We start from the raw sequence: 18,788 nt of genomic DNA on the forward strand, positions 1-18,788 counted from the left end.
GATAGCTTTACGACGCTCCACCCGGAAGCCCTGTCAGCCAGGACACCTTGTTCCAAGCCTGGCATATGTCTGCCCCGCCTGGGGTAATTAGGAACTGGCCCAGGCTGGCTACCCTCAAACCTGCTCCTCGCTGTCCAGCTGCCGGACAGCCCATAAAAGTGGATGCAGGTTGGCACTGCTAGCTGTTGGCCCCAGGGTGGGGGGGTGGGGGCAGGGGACAGGCTTCAAGTTGATGCAGCTCCATTCCTGACCAGAGGCCCCCACTCCCTAGGATGTATATTTATACACACTGCAGCCAACCTCTCCCCTCCCTGCTCATCTCCCTCCTCCATCCACAGGGTCCCCACACACTTCTGACAGCTGGACACCAGCTGGGCTAGGGGCAGGTTGCCCAAGCTAGTTCACAGGCTTCATTGTAACAACGAATAATAACATTTGTAAAGAAGTTACTTATTTCACCTCACTGAGTCCTTACAAGCAGGCTTATGAAGTTGGTGCTCGTCATTCCCACTATCTGGTAGGGAAACTGAGGCTCAAATGACACAGTCGTTTGACGGCACAGCTGGGATTTGAACCCAGGTGGTTCAGCTGGGAGCCAGGGGGTCTTTGCCACTGTTTACAAATGCCACCCCAACATGCCCACACCCGCTTGTGCACACCCAGTACAGTCGAGTCCAGGACACGTTTGGGCTTGTGGCTGGGCTCCCCTTACATGCACGCACACCCTCACACACCCAGACCCTGGGTGTGCACAATTTGAACACTTCCTGACTCATGCGTGTCTTCAGGTACCTCTTGTCCATTTCCCCCACCCCCACCCAGCTCTGGCTTGGAACCTGCAAACATGAGGTCCTGCCAGTGCTGGGTCCCCCAGGTGGGGACGAATGTGGCTGTCCAGGCAGTTGCAGAGAGGAGTGAAGGGGATAAGGGGGCCCACTGGGTGCCTGCCAGGGTGCTGTGCCGACGGATCCTTCCAGGGCCAGGCGAATTTGTCCCATGGCTCTGTGAATGGCCACACTTGCCTCCATTTTAGAGATGAAGCTCAAACTATAGGAAAACATGAGGCCACTCAGTGAGATGGCTCTACAGTTAGGACTTCAGGGATACCTATGGCCTGAGTCCTCTACCATCAGGTCACCTAATCTGTTCCTGGTTGTAACTGTGCTGGGTGGAGCGAATTCCATCCCACGGGGGCAGGAATTGGGGGGTGGAGACTGTTAATCCCTAGTCTGGCCAGCCCAGCCTCTGCCCAGGGTGCCCACTAATTTCCAAACCAAACAGCAGGCGGTGCTGGGCCGCTGCCTGCTTAATCCGCTCCCCACCCGCCTGAGGTACAGCAATGGGCCTCCTGGTTCCCACACCCTTTGAGCCTCAAAGGAAGGGGGTATGTGCCAATTCAGGCATTATGGCAGGGACACCTCTACCCATACAGAGCTAGAAAAAGCACCCCCTTAATTGCCATAATAAACACGCATCTTTGTTAGTCTGCTGTGACTGCATCCCTCTAGCTGTGACATTGTTGTGCAGAGCACAACCTGTGCAATGTTCATGGAGGCGCTGACTCCAAAATCCTTGTATCAATACCCACAGCAGTTTAAGATCATTTTATTGAGAAGCGAGAGGCGGGGAGAGGTGAGGGGTAGCTACAGCCACCCCAGCCCCACCAGGGGGAACAGACCCCCTCCCCGCCTCCCACCTCAAGTGACTCCCCCTGTACTCTGGGGGGACTTTGTGCAAACTCTGCCCCGGTGGGGGTGGAGAGTGGGTGGAAATGGTAGCGGCTGGGGCTGGCAGCAGTGCTACTGGGTGCTGGGCGGCTTGTAGGGCTCCAGGAGGAGGGCAGAGAAGGTGTTGACCTTGTCCGCCCCCCGCACCTCATGGGGAAGCAGAGGCAGCTTCACAATGTGGAAGTCTTCATACAGGTCCTCCATCTGTGGCCGGGGCAGGGGGCAGAGGACATTGGTCAGGGGCCTGGCTGCAGGCAGGGACAGGGTGTGGGTAGATCGAAGGGGTTGGGATGGGGCCTCCCAGGGTCAGTCTTCATAGGGTCACAGGGGGGAGTGGTGCCAGTGAGGTCAGAGTTTCCAGGGCTGGACCTCTGGCTCCCCAGGGTCAGAGGTGTCCAGGCCAGGCCAGCCCGATTCCTTCATGGCCAGAATTAGGGGGAAGGGACTGAAGGAGGGGTGAAGAGCAGGAGGCTGGGGCAGAGGTCAGAGGGAGGATGGAGCAAAGACTCAGAGCGCAGAGTAAATGGCTGGGGGTGCCATGGTTAGGATGGGCCGGGTCCCCACTGCCAAGATCAGAGGTTTGAGGGCTGGGTGGACGGCTGGGCATGCACACCTGGTCCAGGTACTTGGCCTGGATCTTATGGCGGGCCTCACACATCTTGCAGGGCTTCTCAGGGTCTGGGAAGACGAGTTGGTTGACAATGATGTTGTGCGTGTCGATCTTGCATTTGGCCAGCTCTTGGATCAGCCGCTCTGTCTCGTACAGAGACAGGAACTCGGCGATGCACACACAGATGAAAGTTGTCTGCTCCTGCAGGATGTGAGAGGACAGTGAGGGCCAGGTGCTGGCCCCGGGGCCTCTCACTCTCTGTGTGCACCATGACTCACAGGATCCTTGAACTGCTCGCTGACAGAGCGGATGACAGGCAGCGTCTCTTCCAGCTTGGAGGCCAGCTGGTCTGCGTTCATATCTCCTAGGCCCAGCATATTGCACATCTGGGGGGAGGACATGGGAGGGCTTGAGGCTTACCTGGGGCCATTATACCTCCTAGGTGGGGGCCTGCTAACCACCTCCCAGTGGTTAAAAGCCTGGGCCCTTGAACAGACCACAGGGGGCAAATCCCAGCTCCGCTTCTTTTGGGGGACTATAGCCAGGTGGCTTGACCGGAATGCTGAGTTTCCCCATGTGTAGACCTTACCTCCAAGGGCTGGTATGCTAGATGAACTGAAACATGTCATGTGCTCAGAACAGTGCCTGGCACAAAGTAAGCGCTCTACAAATGTGACTAATCTGGGACACAGGTACCCAAAGGGGGATCACACGTACCACCTTGGAGGTGGGATGTGTGTAGAAGTGGGGCTGTCATGTTATCATGCTAACAACAACAGGGACACTCGCATGCTCTCCATTTGACAGACAAGGAAGGTGAGGCCCAGAGAGATGAAGTGACTTGCCTTAGGTCACATTAGAATGCAAAACATTTGAACCTGGGCTGTCTGGCTCTGGAATATGTGCTTTCAAGCTGTCTGGGGCACTCAGCAGGTAGGGGCAGGGACACCAAGTCCCCCATAATGAAGATCCCCTCCCCCCCATTGGGAATCGTGGATCCAGAGTTGTGTGAGAGAAAGGCTTTTGTCACTGCACATCTGGGGGCCTGGGGACTGGCTCCCACTCAGGGGACACCTGGATGCCCTGGGGCCCTGCCTGCCTGTGAGATGAAGGGGCTGATCTGGTTCTTGATCTGCATGAGGCGGCCTAGGCCCCGCTCCACGATGGTGGGGAAGTTGAGCAGCCTCAGCGTGTGGCCCGTGGGCGCCGTGTCAAACACCACCACTGAGAAGTTCATGCCCTTCACCAGCCTGCGGGGAGATGAAGGTCAGGCCCACTCTGCTCCCTCTTCCACCCCAGTCCCAGGCCGCACTAGCCTGCTGGGCCTGACCTCATGACCTCTGCATAGCTCATGGCCTCGTCAATGCCTGGGAAGGCGCTCATGGCCTCCTGCATCATCTTCTTGCCCATGCTCAACATGTTGTCCTCCTCGAAGAACTCATCAGGCAGCTCTGCCACGCCAAGGCTGGGGTCAATCTCCTGGGGGGGGAACACAAGGGATCGAGACTCAGGCTGCTCCTGCTACTCCCAGGGCCGTCTCACCTGGCGGGCACCAGGGCCAGGGGAGCCCGAAGAGGGCCCCATCAGGGAAGAGGCTGGGGAGACCCCCAAGGTGCCATGGCCCTCCCTCAGGCATTAAGGTCTTCCGATTGCTCAAAAGGTCAAACAATTTTAAAAACAGATGGAAAATTGCAAATTTTTGTGATCAGTGTCCACAGAGGGAAGCCAAAGCCCTCTGCAGGGCTTGCACTGGCTGTTCCCCCACCTGGCCCCTGATTGCTTCCAGATTATTCTCTAATGTGAGTCTTCCCTCACCATCTCATCTAACAGGGCAGACACAGTCCTCACTGTCCCGCCTGCCTTTCTCCTTAACATCCAGCCTCCCTTCACATGATACACTCATCACATTTCTCATCTGTCTCCCCACCCAGAATGTCAGCCCCCTGAGGACACCAGGAACTGTCTGCACACAGGAAGTCCTCAACATAGATGTGGAATCCACAAAGATATGACCATCCTTGGGGACTCTGGCCAGTCCTGACTTGATGCCTCCTTCTCTATCCTTCTCCTGTGTCACCTCTCCTTGGTGACTGCACAGGTCCTGTGATGAAGTCCCCTCCACTGGCCTCAGAGGTCCACTTCCCTGCATAGAGCTTGTGTATCCATTTTCCGACCCATCACACCCAGTCACACCCTTGATGGGTTATTCCTAGTCACTGGGTCACCTCTGAGCTCACATACCCCATTCTCTGACCTGGGCCTCCTTGCCTCCCGCTTCAGTTATTACTATTTTAAAATATATTTTTATTTATTTCAGAGAGGAAGGGAAAGGGAGAGAGAGATAGAAACATCAAAGATGAGAGAGAGCCCTAACCGGTTTGGCTCAGTGGATAGAGCGTCGGCCTGCGGACTCAAGGGTCCCAGGTTTGATTCCAGTCAAGGGCATGTACCTTGGTTGTGAGCACATCCCCAGTAGAGGGTGTGCAGGAGGCAGCTGATCGATGTCTCTCTCTCATTGATGTTTCCAACTCTCTATTCCTCTCCCTTCCTTTCTGTAAAAAATCAATAAAATATATTAAAAAAAAAAAAAAAAAAAGATAAGAGAGAGCCGAAACCGGTTTGGCTCAGTGGATGGATGGAGCGTCGGCCTGCGGACTCAAGGGTTCCAGGTTCGATTCCCGTCAAGGGCATGTACCTGGGTTTCGGGCACATCCCCAGTGGGAGATGTGCAGGAGGCAGCTGATTGATGTTTCTCTCTCATTGATGTTTCTAACTCTCTATCTCTCTCCCTTCCTCTCTGTAAAAAATCAATAAAATATATTAAAAAAAAAAAAGATGAGAGAGAATCATTGATCGGCTGCTTCCTGCATGCCCCACACTGGGAATGGAGTCCACAAACCATGCATGTGCTCTGGCTGGGAATCGAACTGTGACCTCCCAGTTCATAGGTCGATGCTCAACAGAACCACACTGGTCTGGCTGTTATTTTTTAAATATGTTTCTATTGATTTCAGAGAGGAAGGAAGAGGAAGAGAGAGAGACAGAAACATTAATGATGAGAGAATCATCTACTGGCTATCTCCTGCAAGCCCCCTACTGGGAATCAGGCCCGAAATCAGGGCATGTGCCCTGCCTGGGAATCAAACTGTGACCTCCTGGTTCATGGGTCAATGCTCCAGCACTGAGCCACGCCAGCTGGTCCTGCTTCAGTTATTTAACCCTTTGCGGTCGTTTGTCTACTCTCAGCCAACAAAGCTTTTTTACCGTTCCGGTCGTATGTCTGCTCTCAGCCACCACAGCAAGGAACCGTACGAATCTTAACTCTATTCATTCATGTATCAGTTCATAATTTCTCTGAAAGCTCTTAAGTGTCTAAGCGACCTAGTCACGAACCAAAACATTGCCCCGACAAATCGGAGATATCGAAACTCAATATAAACAAACACGGTCGTTCCACACTCGCCATGCAAAACACCGTGGCGAGTCAGTCGCCTTTTGAGAGTGAAGAAATCGACAAGCTTCAGAGATACTTCGCAGAATTTCAAATAAAGCTTTACAAATTACGTTTAACTGTAATTAGGCATTCTCGCTTGTTAAGATATTTCAAAATAATACTCCAAAATGGCAAAAAGAAAGTTACCGAAAGAAGTGTACTGCGAATCTGAAAGTAACGGTGAAGAGTTTCATTTTGGCACCTTGAATACTGACTCTGACGTAGAAAGTGATAACGTTTGTAGTGATTCTACTAGTAGTGACGTAGTTCCAAAAAAGAATTAATAAATCTTGTTTATCCTTCATAATCTTGCATGTTATGTATCACTGCTCTTTCAATGGAAATTAATTCCGAACAGTATGACACCCACGTCCAAATTTAATACGACCGCAAAGGGTTAAACCTCTTTGGGCCACCTCATTCCCTCTCCCCTGACCCCAGTTCACTGTCAGTGTCCCTCTTGGCCGGCACCCTTACCCAGCCCAGGCTCCAAAGGTTGCCTCTACAAACACTCCCCCTCCCCTCTGTGGTTGCCAAAATCCCCATCCTGGTTATTCCTGGGTCCCTGGTGTGGCTACACTGAGGTGAACACGAGGGGAGCACACCTGATAAATAACTCCCACCTGCTCCCCATTCCCAATCACAAACTCCAATGGCACCCAACAGCCAGACCATCCACTCTTGCGAGTGTTTATGTCCCATCTTATGTCTCCTCAAACCCCTTCCGTCCCACTCACTCCTTGCTCTCTGCTGAGACTTGTGCCTCACCTGGGCCTCAGAGAGAAAGAAAAGCCACTGGCTGTCAACACCTTATCCCTTCCCCCCAGGAAACGCCCCAGGCCCTCCACCTTGCCTCCGCATCCCTGGCCCCGGAGGAGTCCATGTAAGAGGTCTGTGCACTGTATGTCGCTCACCGCCCCCCCCCCCGCCCCCCCGACAGTCCTCCGTCAGCATCCTCACTCCTTCCTGCAACACTACTTGTCCCTCCCTGGTAAAGTATTTGCATTGGCTAACAAACATGCTCCAGCGTCTCCTTTCTCAAAAAAGCCCTCCTCAACCCCCCTTCCGTCTCCCTCTAGTGATGGCCCCATTTCTCAGCCCCCATCATGGCGATCACCGTCTCCATTTCCTCAGCTCACCCATTCCAGACAGCCTTTTGCCCCCACTCACCAGTGGTCTCTAAAACGGATGTACCTGCTGGAGCAGACAACCTCTTTCTGCCCAAGTTCCTTTGTCCTCCTGGAGCTCAGGAGGGTATAACCTCTGTCTCTCCTCCCACCTCCCTGGTGGCTCCTTGTTAGCCTCCTTCACTTCTGGACCCTAAATGCTGACATGCCCTCAGGTTGTTTCTGGGCCTCTCTGTTCTCTCATATTCTTCTTTACTCACACAGCTTTCAATACCTCCCTCGGGACAGTGACCCCCAAATCAGTATCAACTTCCTCTGAGCTCCAGGCTCACACAGTTAAGCCACTGTCCCGTGTCCCCACTTGGATGTCCAGTGGGCACCGTGGATTCACTGTGGTCAAAATAGAATTCCTGACTTGTCCCTTCTAAACCTGCTTCTCTGCTAGTCTTCCTCAGCCCAGCTGCTCAGGGGCCAACCAAGAGATGTATTTAGCCCTACACCAGCGGTTCTCAACCTGTGGGTCGCGACCCCTTTGGGCGGGGGGGGGGGGGTTTGAACGACCCTTTCACAGGGGTCGCCTAAGACCATCGGAAAACACATATATAATTACATATTGTTTTTGTGATTAATCACTATGCTTTAATTATGTTCAATTTGTAACAATGAAAATGCATCCTGCATATCAGATATTTACATGACGATTCATAACAGTAGCAACATTACAGTTATGAAGTAGCAACGAAAATAATTTTATGGTTGGGGGTCACCACAACATGAGGAACTGTATTACAGGGTCGCGGCATTAGGAAGGTTGAGAACCACTGCCCTAGACGGTTTGGCTCAGTGGATAGAGTGTCGGCCGGTGGACTGAAGGGTGCCAGGTTCGTTTCCGGTCAAAGGCACGCACCTCAGTTGCGGGCTTGATCCTCGGCCCCAATCAGGGAGTGTGTGGGAGGCAACCAATCGATGTGAGAGAGACACATTGATGTTTCTCTGTCTCTCCCCCTTCCTCCCACCTTCTCTTAAAGTAAAAATTCATTTCTTTCTCTCACCCATTACAACCAAGCAGCTGTACTGCTTTATTTCCAAGAGACATCCCAAATCCAACCTTTCTCCCCCAACACTCTGCCTCCATCTTAGTACTGGTTGCCCTCATCTCTTGCCTGGTTACTGACCTTACTTCCAGCCTCAACTTATAATCCATTCTCCTCATGGCAGCCACAGGGAACTTGTCAAGGCTATGACATTGCCCTGCTCAAAATGAACAGCTTCCTATTAAACTTGGAATCAAGGCCAAACTGCTCCCAGTGACCTACAAAGTCCTACACCACATGGCTCTGACTGACCTCTCTGATGTCTCCCTCCCCTTGCTGACTAAGCTCCAGTCGCTCTGGCTTCCTTTTTGCTCCACAAGCATTCCTCAGTTGTTTCCCTGTGGGTACGCTGAAGAAGGGGCGAGACTGGAATGACAAAGGATGTAGATGGGCCGATGGAAGATGTCCACAGGAAAGACCTGAATGGGCCGTGGCCAGACTGGGGAGCTGAGCCTTGCTCTACTCACCATGGCAAAGAGGTTGTCATAGCCTTTGACCTTGGTGGGCACCTTGGAGAACTTCTGGTCAAATGCATCGGAGATGTTGTGGGCCGGGTCCGTAGAAATGATAAGAACACTCTCCCGCCCCTTGGATAGCTGGACTGCTAGGCTGCAGCTGGGCAAGGAAAAGGTCAAAAGGTAGGGAGCACGGGTCAGGGCCTGCTCCCCATCTGCATGGGGAGATGTGAGGCTCAGAGGCGGGGGCCCTAAGAACAGGGGTGACTGCGGGATCAGTCCCCAGTCTCTGTGCAGGGCCCTTCTCAGACCTTTGCTAAGACCACTCCAGCTGGCGAGTGGCCAGGTTCAGTCTGGCCTGATGCCTGCTTCTTGTTTGCGGGCACAGCATGGCATGGTCCAGCTCTCCAGCCAGCATAACTCAGGGGTCCCTTGCACCCCCTCAATGCTAAGCTAAGGGGTCCCTGGAACTTCCTACTGCACTCGGGATGGTTCAGTCCCATTTGTTCAGGATAATTTGCCCCAGGAACCCCCTCCCTCTCCTATTGGTTGACTGGAATAGTCTGATCACCTACCCTCTCTCGCTCCGTTCCCCACACCCCACCGCCACGTGGGCACAGAGTAGCACGTTTCACCAGACGAGGATCGTTTGTCCCGGTGCCCCGGCCCCGACTCTGAGCACCCTCCGGTGTGGCCCCGCAGACGGGGACCCCTAAGGGCTCTCCCGGCCGCCGTGCGCTGGGTTCAGCGTGATTCGGCCCCTGAGCCCTAACGGAAATGGTCCAACTCAGAGGGTGCCGGGCCTGAATCCGGGAGGCGCCGTCCACGCGCTCCAGGTAGCTTCTGGAGAGCACACCCCGGGAGGCCCCGGCGCCCCTCCCTCCCGTGCCCGGCTCGGCGTGGAAAAGCCGGTCCCGGGCCGCCCCCTTCGCCTAGTGGCCCAGCCCACCGGTCTCCCCGGCTCCCGCCGCGGCCTCCTTACCTGCAGGTGGTCTTGCCAACGCCACCTTTGCCCCCGACGAAGATCCACTTAAGGCTGCGCTGCTCGATGATGTTGCCAAGCGTGGGTTCCAGCGGCTCCACATCGGGCGCATCCTCGAACTCCTCCGCTTCAACCCCCCACCCGGCCACCCCTGCCGCCATCTTGGAACCGGCTCACGTGACCACGCGGAGCGCACCACGCCAGGCACCTGCGGGGGGAGTTCTCGGTCACATCTCCAGCGGGACCAGCAGCCCGAGGGACGTTCCCCACCCCCTGGCTTTTAGGCGCCATAGAAGAGGCTATAGTTCCAATGTTCTCCATTCCCGAGGCTTACCTTGTTGATCTCTCGATTATGTTATCTCACGGACAGCCCCCGCTTATTAACATATTGGTACGTTCCAGAATACTCCCCTTCACTGATTGGACCCCAAGTCTGGCAGCACTCTTTTCATTGGCTACTTTTTCTTTTTTTTTTTTTACTTTCTCCAATCACTCACTTGTGCCGGTAGTCTCCCACCTCTCCTTAGCAACCCACCAAGCACCCGGTCCATACCGTTTCCCCGAAGTTGGATCCCAGACTCGCCCTGGCCTGACGCTATGGGCTCAACCTCATGTCGATCATTTCCCCCCCAGTTCTCTAAACTGGGTCCCCAAATGGTCTCATGGCCGTCTCCTTTGTGAGCCGCGGGCTCCTCACGCAAATCAGACAGATTGATTAGTTGACTGAAGACGTCTCCGGAGGCTGCGAATGGCCTAGCCCTAGAGGGAGACTGCCTCCAGTTGTGCGCAAGGCCCGCAGACCCTTGTCCAGTGCTCCCAGAGCCCCCATCCCGGGCAGATCAGGGCAGGGATCACACTTGCAACCGCGCTCCTTGTGTTTCCTGTTCCCGAAAACCTTCTTGCAGTTTGCTCCCCACGGCAGGGGAGACTCCAGGTTAGCGAGTTCCCCCTGTTGGACCTCAGCATTGGACAGGAATACAAGCTGGGTACCAGGCCGTTGGCGGACACTTCTGTGCGTGTATGTGTTTGTTTTTAAGCTATTTTATTGCTCTGGCCGGTGTGGTTCAGTTGGTTGAGACTCCTTCCATGTACCAAAAGGTCGCCGGTTCCATTCCCAGTCAGGGCACATGCCCAGGTAGCGGGCTCTATCCCTGGTTGGGGGTGGTGGTGGCTGGAGGCAGCTGATCATATCGATGTTTTCTCTCTCTCTTTCTCCCTTTCTCTCTAAAATCAAATTTAAGACATTTAAAAATATTTTTATTGGTTTTGAGAGAGAGGAATGGAGAGGGAGAAACATCGATGCGCTGCCTCCTGCACGCCCCCTGCCGGAGCTCCAGCGCGCAATCCGGGCGTGTGCCCTGACGCGAATGGAACGACGCTCAACCAACTCAGCCACGCTGGCCAGGGCTTGGCGGACACTCTTGATAATAAGCGGGGGAGGGGGGGGGGGGACTGCGGTTTAGAAAGCTCAAATAATACCCTCCTTCTGAGATGGGATCCCCAGCTCCACGGAGCTCCATCCCCGGGACATGTCATCAACCCAGAACCACCTCATCCAGGCTAGAGACGCTCTCTAGACTCAGTTAGGGACCCATGTTCCAAGGCAGCGGTTCTCAACCTGTGGGTCGCCACCCCTTTGGGGAGGGTCCAACGACCCTTTCACAGGGGTAGCCTAAGACCATCGGAAAACACATATATAATTCCATATTGTTTTTGTGATTAATCACTATGCTTTCATTATGTTCAATTTGTAACAATGAAAATACATCCTGCATATCAGATAGTTACATGACGATTCATAACAGTAGCAACATTACAGTTATGAAGTAGCCACGAAAATAATTTTATGGTTGGGGGTCACCACAACACGAGGAACTGTATTAAAGGGTCGCGGCATTAGGAAGGTTGAGAACCACTGTTCCAAGGTGTCAGTTGAGCACACAGCCTCAAAAGGGATCCCTCCCCACTGAGGTTATCTCTGGTGCTAAGAAGGGGGTCCTAGCCACGGAAAGCTATGCCCCCCACACCCCCACCCCCGTCTCAAGCGGAAACCTCACTCCTGAGAGCCCGCTACACCACGTCTCCGTGATGCCCGCCCAAGCCTAGCTGAACGGAAAAGCCCGCGGATCCGCCGGCCGGTTTTTACCCTCCTTCGCTCCGCCCTCAGGTCCCGCCTCCACTGCGACGCCTTGAGGACCAGACGGCTCTTCCCGGCATGCATTGCCCGGGACCGACTAGTCGGGCGCCAAGCGCGGGCCGGAGCGGCCTTCCCGGAGTCCTTTGCGCCGCACCTGGTGACAAAATGGCTGCCCGAGGGAGACGGGCGGAGCCTCCGGGCCGGGAGGCGCCGGGCCCTGCGGCGGGCAGCGGCGGCGGGAGCCGATGGGCTGAGTCGGGGCCAGGGACGTCGCCCGAGAGCGGGGACGAGGAGATGTCGAGCCCGGTGTCGGGCGGCGTGAACTTGTTCGCCAACGACGGCAGCTTCCTCGAACTGTTCAAGCGGAAGATGGAGGAGGAGCAGCGGCAGCGGCAGGAGGAGCCGCCTCCGGGCCCGCCGCGACCCGACCAGCCAGCGACCGCCGCCGCCGGGGGTCCCGGGGATCCGAAGAGGAAGGGCGGCCCGGGCCCCACGCTCAGCTTCGTAAGGAGCCGCGGGGGTGGGGGAGGGCGCCAGGGCCTCCCTTGGCAGCGGGAATCGGGCCCGAGAAAGGGAATCGGGAGCCGGGGCCCCCCTCCGGCCCGAAGAGGGCTACCTCCAGGTCTCTCGCCGAAGATGCGCAACCTGGGTTCCCCACGAGAGAGGTTTGGGGGCGAGGGTAGGCTTCCCCGTAGACTGCCCGTGAGGACCGGGAGCCGGGAATGGGGAAACCAGGATGCCTGTTTGGTGCCATAACTGTGGAAACTGGGACCGTCTCCCCCTACTCGGAGGGGAGCGAATGCAAATCTGGAGTCTCAGGTGTGTGGATTAGACACTCAGACCGCCTGCTGTGTGGCTTTAGGAGATTTGCTTAGCTCCCCTGAGCCTCCTTCGCCCAGTGTCCGTTTGTTGAGCCCCTTCCCTGGTGCTGGGCATTGTGCTAGGCGTTGGCTGTGCCCGGGTGAACCAGACGGGCACGATCGCTGCTTTCCTGGAGCGTCTGTGATGGCCTGCCTTCATTTTTTGTATTTGGAAAAACGGACATCTCCTCTTCTGATGTGATGAGAATTCAGTGAGGCCATCCTGGAAAAGGATCACGGGGCTTGTCTGATAGAAAGGGCTGGACCAGTTGTCCTCTTTTTACTTTTTTAAATAAAAAAAAAAAGATTTTTTTTTTTTTTTTAAATTTAGGAACGGGAAGAGAGAGAGAAAGAGAGAGACAGTCGAGCAGTGATTTGTTGTTCCACTTATTGAAGCATCCATTGCTTGGTTCTTGTGCGTGCCCTGACCCGAGATCAAACCCGAAACCTTGGCTTGTTGGGTCCATGCTCTGACCAACGAGTGACCCGGCCGTGGTCAGTCCTTCTCAATTGGAGATGCTCCTCCTATTTAGGGAAGCCTGGAGACATTTTCGGTGTCAGAACTGGGCCAGAGGGTGCTGCTGACATCTGCGGGGGGACCAGGGACAGGGATGTTGCTCAACATTGTTCAAATGCTCAGGGCAGCCCTCCTCGAACCCCCACTCCAAATTCCCCAGCAGGAGTGATCCAGCTCCACAAGTCGTTAGTGCGAGATTGAGGGGCTGTGGGTTAAGTAAATGGCATCTATATTGATTTTCCATTCTGAGCTTGCTTTGTCTCAGGTGTTGAGATCAAGGCCCTGTGGTGTGGGGAAAAAATGCCAAAATTTGAGAGAATAACAGACTGGGGGTCAAGTTTCTTCTTCCACCAAAAATGGGTGTGAGACGACTAGTCCCAGCTATGCAGGTCCCTGAATGCCTGGTTGATGGGTGGAAAGGTAGGATGATGCCTTTCAGGCTCGTTGCTGCCTGTGGGGCACGGGAAGCCTCCGTCAGTGGGAGCAGATGGAGGACCAGGACAAGAGTCCGGAGTGAGGCTTCTGTTTGAGGAAGGGAAATGCCAGGAGCTGAGTGGGAGTAGTAGTCCCTGCCTTTTCATTTATTCACTGAGGGGCTGTTTCGGGAGCACCCTCCAAGAGGCCAGGCCAGATTAGGTTCAGGGACACAGTGTGGCTTGGTGGTTAAGGATGCTGCTCGGTGGCTTGGACCCACTCGACCCTAATTCAGTCCCATTGTTTGCTGCCAACATGACCGAGGGTACAGGCCTCTCCTTCTCAAAAATGTTTCCTCATGTATAAAATTGGTATGGTTGTAACTATGAAAGTGAAAGGAGGTGGTACATGCAAAGCACTGGGCACAGGGCTTGGCATACAGTAAGTGCTTAATAAAAGGAGCTCTTGTTGCCTGCGTGGTCACTGCTAGGGGAGGGTGAGGCTTCAGCATGGAGAGTGAGGACGGAGCCTGTCCCCACTGGTGTGGGGGTTCTTCTCGCTCCCTGGGAGGGCATCATGGGGGCCCAAGACTGCCTGGGTATCATGGGCCCAGGGCAGGCGCTAAGAGTCGCGTGTGCTCCTCTCTGATTGCTGCGCAGGTTGGCCGGCTGGCGGAGCTGGGCGCGGCGTCAGGACGGGCCACCGGGCCGGGCTAGGAAGGTGTAGTGGGCCTCAGCGCCGCCAAGGGCGGGCCCGACTCCTGTAACCGTTGCAGTCTTCTGTCCCTTCACCCAGGTGGGCAAGCGCAGAGGCGGAAACAAACTAGCCCTCAAGACGGGAATAGTAGCCAAGAAGCAGAAGACGGAGGATGAGGTGAGCAGGCCAGGTTTGGGGGCTACCCGTGCGGCCTTTCCTTAACAGCCTCAGCACCTGGCTAACCATCCCTGTCCCTCCCTGTCTAGCATCTGGACCTTGGATGTGGGGGTACTGGGTGAGGGAGGAGGGCTTTCAACAAGGTCCCCAGATAACTTGACTCTGAATATCTTTACCTCAAATCCAGGACCTCTGGGTGGTGGTACTGGGGGTGGGTCAGCTGTCTCAGGACAGTCCTGACCCCAGTTCCTGGCCTCCCTGGTATCCCCTTCCCAACCTCCTGTGTGCCCCTGCCCCCCTCCCCACAGGTATTAACAAGTAAAGGTGATGCATGGGCCAAGTACATGGCAGAAGTGAAAAAGTACAAAGCCCACCAGTGCGGCGATGATGATAAAACTCGGCCCCTGGTGAAATGACCCCCTTCCCCCGTCTGCCCACGGCCTGGGACTCTCTGCGATGTACATAACTATTTAATGTGGCGGCGGCGGCGGCGGCGGCAGCAGCCCTTCCCCCCAAGGACTTAAACACAGAAGGAAACCAAGATGCTTCCCGCAGCCGCGGACGATCCTCCAGGACTCTTTTTTACCTTGAGCACTTGCCTCCTGAGACTTCATAGAACAGTGGTTTACTGTCTCCTCTCTTCCCACCTCCTCGCTCTCTCTGGCTCTTTCTGTCTTCCTTTTCTCGCCCTCCCCTTCCTCCTTCCCTTAGCCATCACTTCTGGGAAGTAAAGAACTTGACTTAGTGCTGGAGCTGTGTGCTTGGTTTGCCTTCTTTGCTCCTTCCAACCTAAAGCCTCCCCTGCTACACTTTCCAAAGTCTGGATCTGGCCTGGCGAGGGGGGTTTCGGGGTCTGGGGAGGATGGGGGTATGGCCCCGTCAGTAGGCCTGGACTCTTCCCTAGGACCCTTTCCCCCCCCACCCCTGACTGCACCCCCCACTGTTGTTCCTGATGTTCAGGTTCTCTTCACAGTCCCATTGGGCTGGGCCAAAGCTGTTATTCAGCAGACACTGAGTACCTATTCTGTGCCTGGGCTGGGGCCACAGCTATGGACAGAACTGATCATGCTTGCTCCCTGCCCTTGTGGAAGGAAACAAACAAAAAGAGGAAACCATTTTGGGAGGTGCCTGTGAAGAAGTACAGGGTAGCGGCTGGGGAAGGGTGTCTGTTTTCATTGACATATGATCAGGGACCTGAGTGAGGTGAGGAAATGGGTTCTAGGTGGAGGGAACAGCCAGTGTAAAGACAGGCCAGAGAGTGCCTGGCCCTTAGGGGAGCTTGAGGAGGCCCCTATGACAAGCCAGGTGAGTGAGAAGTGCGAGTGGATTACATATAGAGCCTTGTGTGTTAGGGTGGAAACTTGGGACTTTATTCTTAGTGAGAAGAAGCCTTTGGGGGTTTTGAGCTAAGGAGCAACACACTGTTTTATATTAACAGGAGAGGCTGGGGTTGGCCCCGCCGGCTGTATATATGATCAGAAAAGGAATACATAGGAGAAGGAGCACACGGCTTGTTTGTCCCATCTTGCAGGCATGACTATTGACATGTTAGGGGACAGGGTGTCCTAAAGGAAGTCTTATTTCCCTAGTGCCCCTCTAATGCCCTCCTGGCCCCTTTGTTAATCCTGATGGAGCTGGAATGTTTTATGATGCCCTCGCCTTCCAACCTCTTCTCAAACATCGACCTGGGATCCCCAACATGGCCCAAATGCTGAGCAGCTCAGCACTCCAGTCTATCCCATGGCCAGGTTCCTGTGCCCCTTCCATCAGGGGAAGAGCAGGGCTTGGAGGATCATGGTGGTCACTGGGACCTGTGGAGGCAGAGGGAGGAAGGGCAGATAGCTGTGGTCCTTCCTGGGAGAGCGTAGCCTGTTGCCGGGTTCCAGCGTGTGGGAGCTGGGGTGGAGCACCAGAACAGACAAAACTCTCTGTCCTAGTGGAGCTAACATTCTAGTTGGGGAAAACAGACAAGAAACAAACGGGACACATCAGATGGTTATCCATTTGGGGTGGGATATGAAAGGGGGACTGATATAAGAGTGGAAGAGATGGCGATTTTAAGTAGGTCATGGATGGCCTGCCTCCCTGAGAAGGTGGCATTTGTCCCAAGTTCTGAAGAAGGTGGGATTGGCAGTGAAGAGTCTTTGGAAGTATTCCAGGTGGAAAGAACTGCAGGTACAAAAACCTCAAGCTGAAACCATCCCTGACTTGAGGAAGCAAGCAGACTTTGGAACAGGAGACATACCCTCTCTCATTTCCTGCTAATACACAATAAAGTCTGTTTTTTTAAATTTTGTTTATAATCCTCACCCAAGGATATTTTTCCATTGACTTTTAGAGAATGGGAGGGGGAGAAACAAACATCTATGTGAGAGAGGGACATCAACTGATTGCTTCCTGCAGATACCTGATCAGGGCCTGGGCTGGGGAGGAGCCTGCAACTGAGGTACATTCCCTTGACCGAAATCAAACCCGGACCCTTCAGTCCACAGGCCAATGCTCTATCCCCTGGTTATAACCCCTGAGCCAAACCGGCTAGGGCTGGTTTTGTTTTGTTTTTTACATTGACCCAAAGTGCTTTCCTTCCAAATTGGGGATGCTGAGCTGACCCAAGTGTGACTAGTGGGGGGAGGGGACATAGCCCATGGAGCCACCTCTACTTCCTACTCCCTGGAAGCCATCAGCAGTGGTTGGATCTTTAAAAAGAAACATGTGGGAGAAGTAGGTCGCCCCTGCAGCAGCTCAGCTTCTATTCTGAAGTGTCAAGCGGCAGGAGGAGCTGATGGAGTCCTGGCACCTCACTTCATGGTGCTCACCAGCTTTGACCTAGGGAAAGTCTGAAGCGGGAGGAAAAGAAAATTGCAGGTTTTGGCTTCAAACTGTTCTGATGTCTGTTAGCAGTTTGATCTTGGGTAAGTCACTTAGCCTTTCTGTGGCTCAGGTTCTTCATCTATAAAATAGATGTAAAATGCAGAACCATCTCTAGAGTCATGTTCTAATGTTCATATAGTCAGTGGTAACTATGACATTTCGAACAGCTGTCATTGCTTTCCTGGGTGAAGCAACTGGCTTTTGTTTGGTGGTCGTGTTTGAGAAATGCTGACCATTAAACGCCGGTTCAGTGTGATGAGATGCACAGGCAGAGAGGCTATTGTAAAGTGATAGGCATTTGTCTGCCATCTCAGATTCACAGTTGGGCATCAGCTCCTTGAGTGTCTTTTTGCCCTAGAGCTTCTAGATGAAGTAAGTTTGCCATGCACATGGCTGTTGTGAGAATTACATTTAGAAACTGCCTTACAGGCAGTAGTAGGTGCTTAAGAAATGGGGTGGGGAGTCCCACTTCAGTACTCAAATCCACCAGCTGGGGAGAGGAAACTTACCAGTACTGTGGGCCATACAGGTAGCAGGGGCCACTTTATTCTGCCCCGATCCCCTCTCTCCCGAGGCTTGTGCAGAGTCGCTGGAAACTTTACGAGTTAAAAGGGAGGTGAACCCTAACAAATTCTCTCCTGCATCTCTAACTCGCTCCCCACCTGACCCTTATCTGGGGCAATCCCCAACCCTGAGCAAAAAATTCCCACCGTTCATACACTTTCCGGAAACCTATATACATTCTGCCAGCCCTTCGACCTCACTTTCTTCTGTTTAACGCCCACCTCCAGGGCTCTACAAATCCCCAGGCTCTGAGTCTCAGCTAGAGCCATAGCCGCGGGTGCCAGGAGGGAATTGTAGTCCAGATAAGTGCCGGCGAGGGAAGGCCACTGCGCATGCGTAGGCAGTGGCTTCGCGCACGTGTCTCTCCAATCAGATGTCTGTCCAATTCAGCCCGCTATGGTGGGCATCGAGACTGCTGCTTTAGGGAACCCGACGGTCGGGTGGAGCCCGGCGCCAGCCGACCTTTCCCAAGCCAGTGCTCGGCAAGAGGGGTCTTAAGCACCTGTTTCTCATGAATGAACGGAACCAGGACTGACTTTGTCAACGCAAAGTGGGCTGAGAAACCGATCCCCTTCCTCCAGGCTGGGGCAAAAATTGACCTTGTGCCTCTCCGGAGGCCACGAAGTCTCTCAGGGCAGGGCTGGGTTGTCCTCAGAGCACTGGGTCTCCAGCTCTTTCCTGCTGGTAAGAGGAAGAGGGCCCCACTTTGTCCTACGGCGGCGCAAAGATCACAAAAATGCCTTCTTTATGACCCTGCTCTCGCCTAAACTTCCTGGGCCGTTCCACTTCATTCAGCTTCAAGTGGGGAAAGGGATTGGGGCGTTTTGCTCCAGTGTTTATTTTATTAGTTCATTTCATTAAAAATTTTACATCCTTGTCTTTTTTCATGTCCCTGTAAAAATTGTTAAACTGGAATTTAATCTGGGAAGTATATAACGTAAAATGTAGCAGAGGCTGCGGTAGGATGAGCCTGTCTCCGGCACTCCCTTTGTCTGGCTTTTTTTTTTTTTTTTTTTGGTCTCTGGGGTATAAAGTCCACCCGCGGCTGTTCCCTCTACTCTCAA

General features: G+C 54.1%; 2 protein-coding genes across 3 annotated transcripts; one reads left to right on the forward strand and one right to left on the reverse strand.

Annotated features, from left to right (window-relative positions):
* Positions 1-1,589: 1,589 nt before the first annotated feature.
* On the reverse strand, positions 1,590-9,675 carry GET3 (guided entry of tail-anchored proteins factor 3, ATPase). Its single transcript, XM_070414003.1, has 7 exons — positions 9,489-9,675; positions 8,519-8,666; positions 3,668-3,816; positions 3,437-3,587; positions 2,616-2,723; positions 2,341-2,538; positions 1,590-1,931 (listed from the first exon to the last, which is right to left on the reverse strand). The coding sequence occupies exons 1-7, from the start codon at positions 9,647-9,649 to the stop codon at positions 1,800-1,802; spliced, it is 1,047 nt and encodes a 348-aa protein (XP_070270104.1). The 5' UTR covers positions 9,650-9,675; the 3' UTR covers positions 1,590-1,799.
* A 2,056-nt stretch (positions 9,676-11,731) lies between these two features.
* Positions 11,732-15,041, forward strand: TRIR (telomerase RNA component interacting RNase). Of its 2 annotated transcripts, XM_070416241.1 has the most exons (3): positions 11,751-12,129; positions 14,212-14,289; positions 14,598-15,041. In XM_070416241.1, the coding sequence occupies exons 1-3, from the start codon at positions 11,791-11,793 to the stop codon at positions 14,703-14,705; spliced, it is 525 nt and encodes a 174-aa protein (XP_070272342.1). In that variant the 5' UTR covers positions 11,751-11,790; the 3' UTR covers positions 14,706-15,041. The 2 variants fall into 2 exon arrangements, with proteins under 2 accessions (XP_070272343.1, XP_070272342.1); XM_070416242.1 differs by lacking the exon at positions 14,598-15,041 and having other exon boundaries at positions 11,732-12,106; positions 14,212-14,288.
* The last annotated feature ends 3,747 nt before the right edge of the window (positions 15,042-18,788 follow it).

The sequence above is a fragment of the Myotis yumanensis genome, unplaced genomic scaffold (genome assembly GCF_028538775.1).
Source record: "Myotis yumanensis isolate MYYU_CA2020_CCGP unplaced genomic scaffold, mMyoYum1.0.hap1 SCAF_5, whole genome shotgun sequence".
Classification (NCBI taxonomy): Eukaryota; Metazoa; Chordata; class Mammalia; order Chiroptera; family Vespertilionidae; genus Myotis; species Myotis yumanensis.

Excerpts from the sequence above, each read along its gene's own strand:
- GET3 (XM_070414003.1), bottom strand. The coding sequence starts at position 9,649 with ATGGCGGCAGGGGTGGCCGGGTGGGGGGTTGAAGCGGAGGAGTTCGAG. Across the intron at positions 3,588-3,667 it reads AGCTATGCAGAGGTCATGAG|GCTGGTGAAGGGCATGAACT; the intron begins GTCAGGCCCAGC and ends ATCTCCCCGCAG. Across the intron at positions 2,539-2,615 it reads GCGAGCAGTTCAAGGATCCT|GAGCAGACAACTTTCATCTG; the intron begins GTGAGTCATGGT and ends CACATCCTGCAG.
- TRIR (XM_070416241.1), top strand. The coding sequence starts at position 11,791 with ATGGCTGCCCGAGGGAGACGGGCGGAGCCTCCGGGCCGGGAGGCGCCG. Across the intron at positions 12,130-14,211 it reads CGGGCCCCACGCTCAGCTTC|GTGGGCAAGCGCAGAGGCGG; the intron begins GTAAGGAGCCGC and ends CCCTTCACCCAG. Across the intron at positions 14,290-14,597 it reads AGCAGAAGACGGAGGATGAG|GTATTAACAAGTAAAGGTGA; the intron begins GTGAGCAGGCCA and ends CCCTCCCCACAG.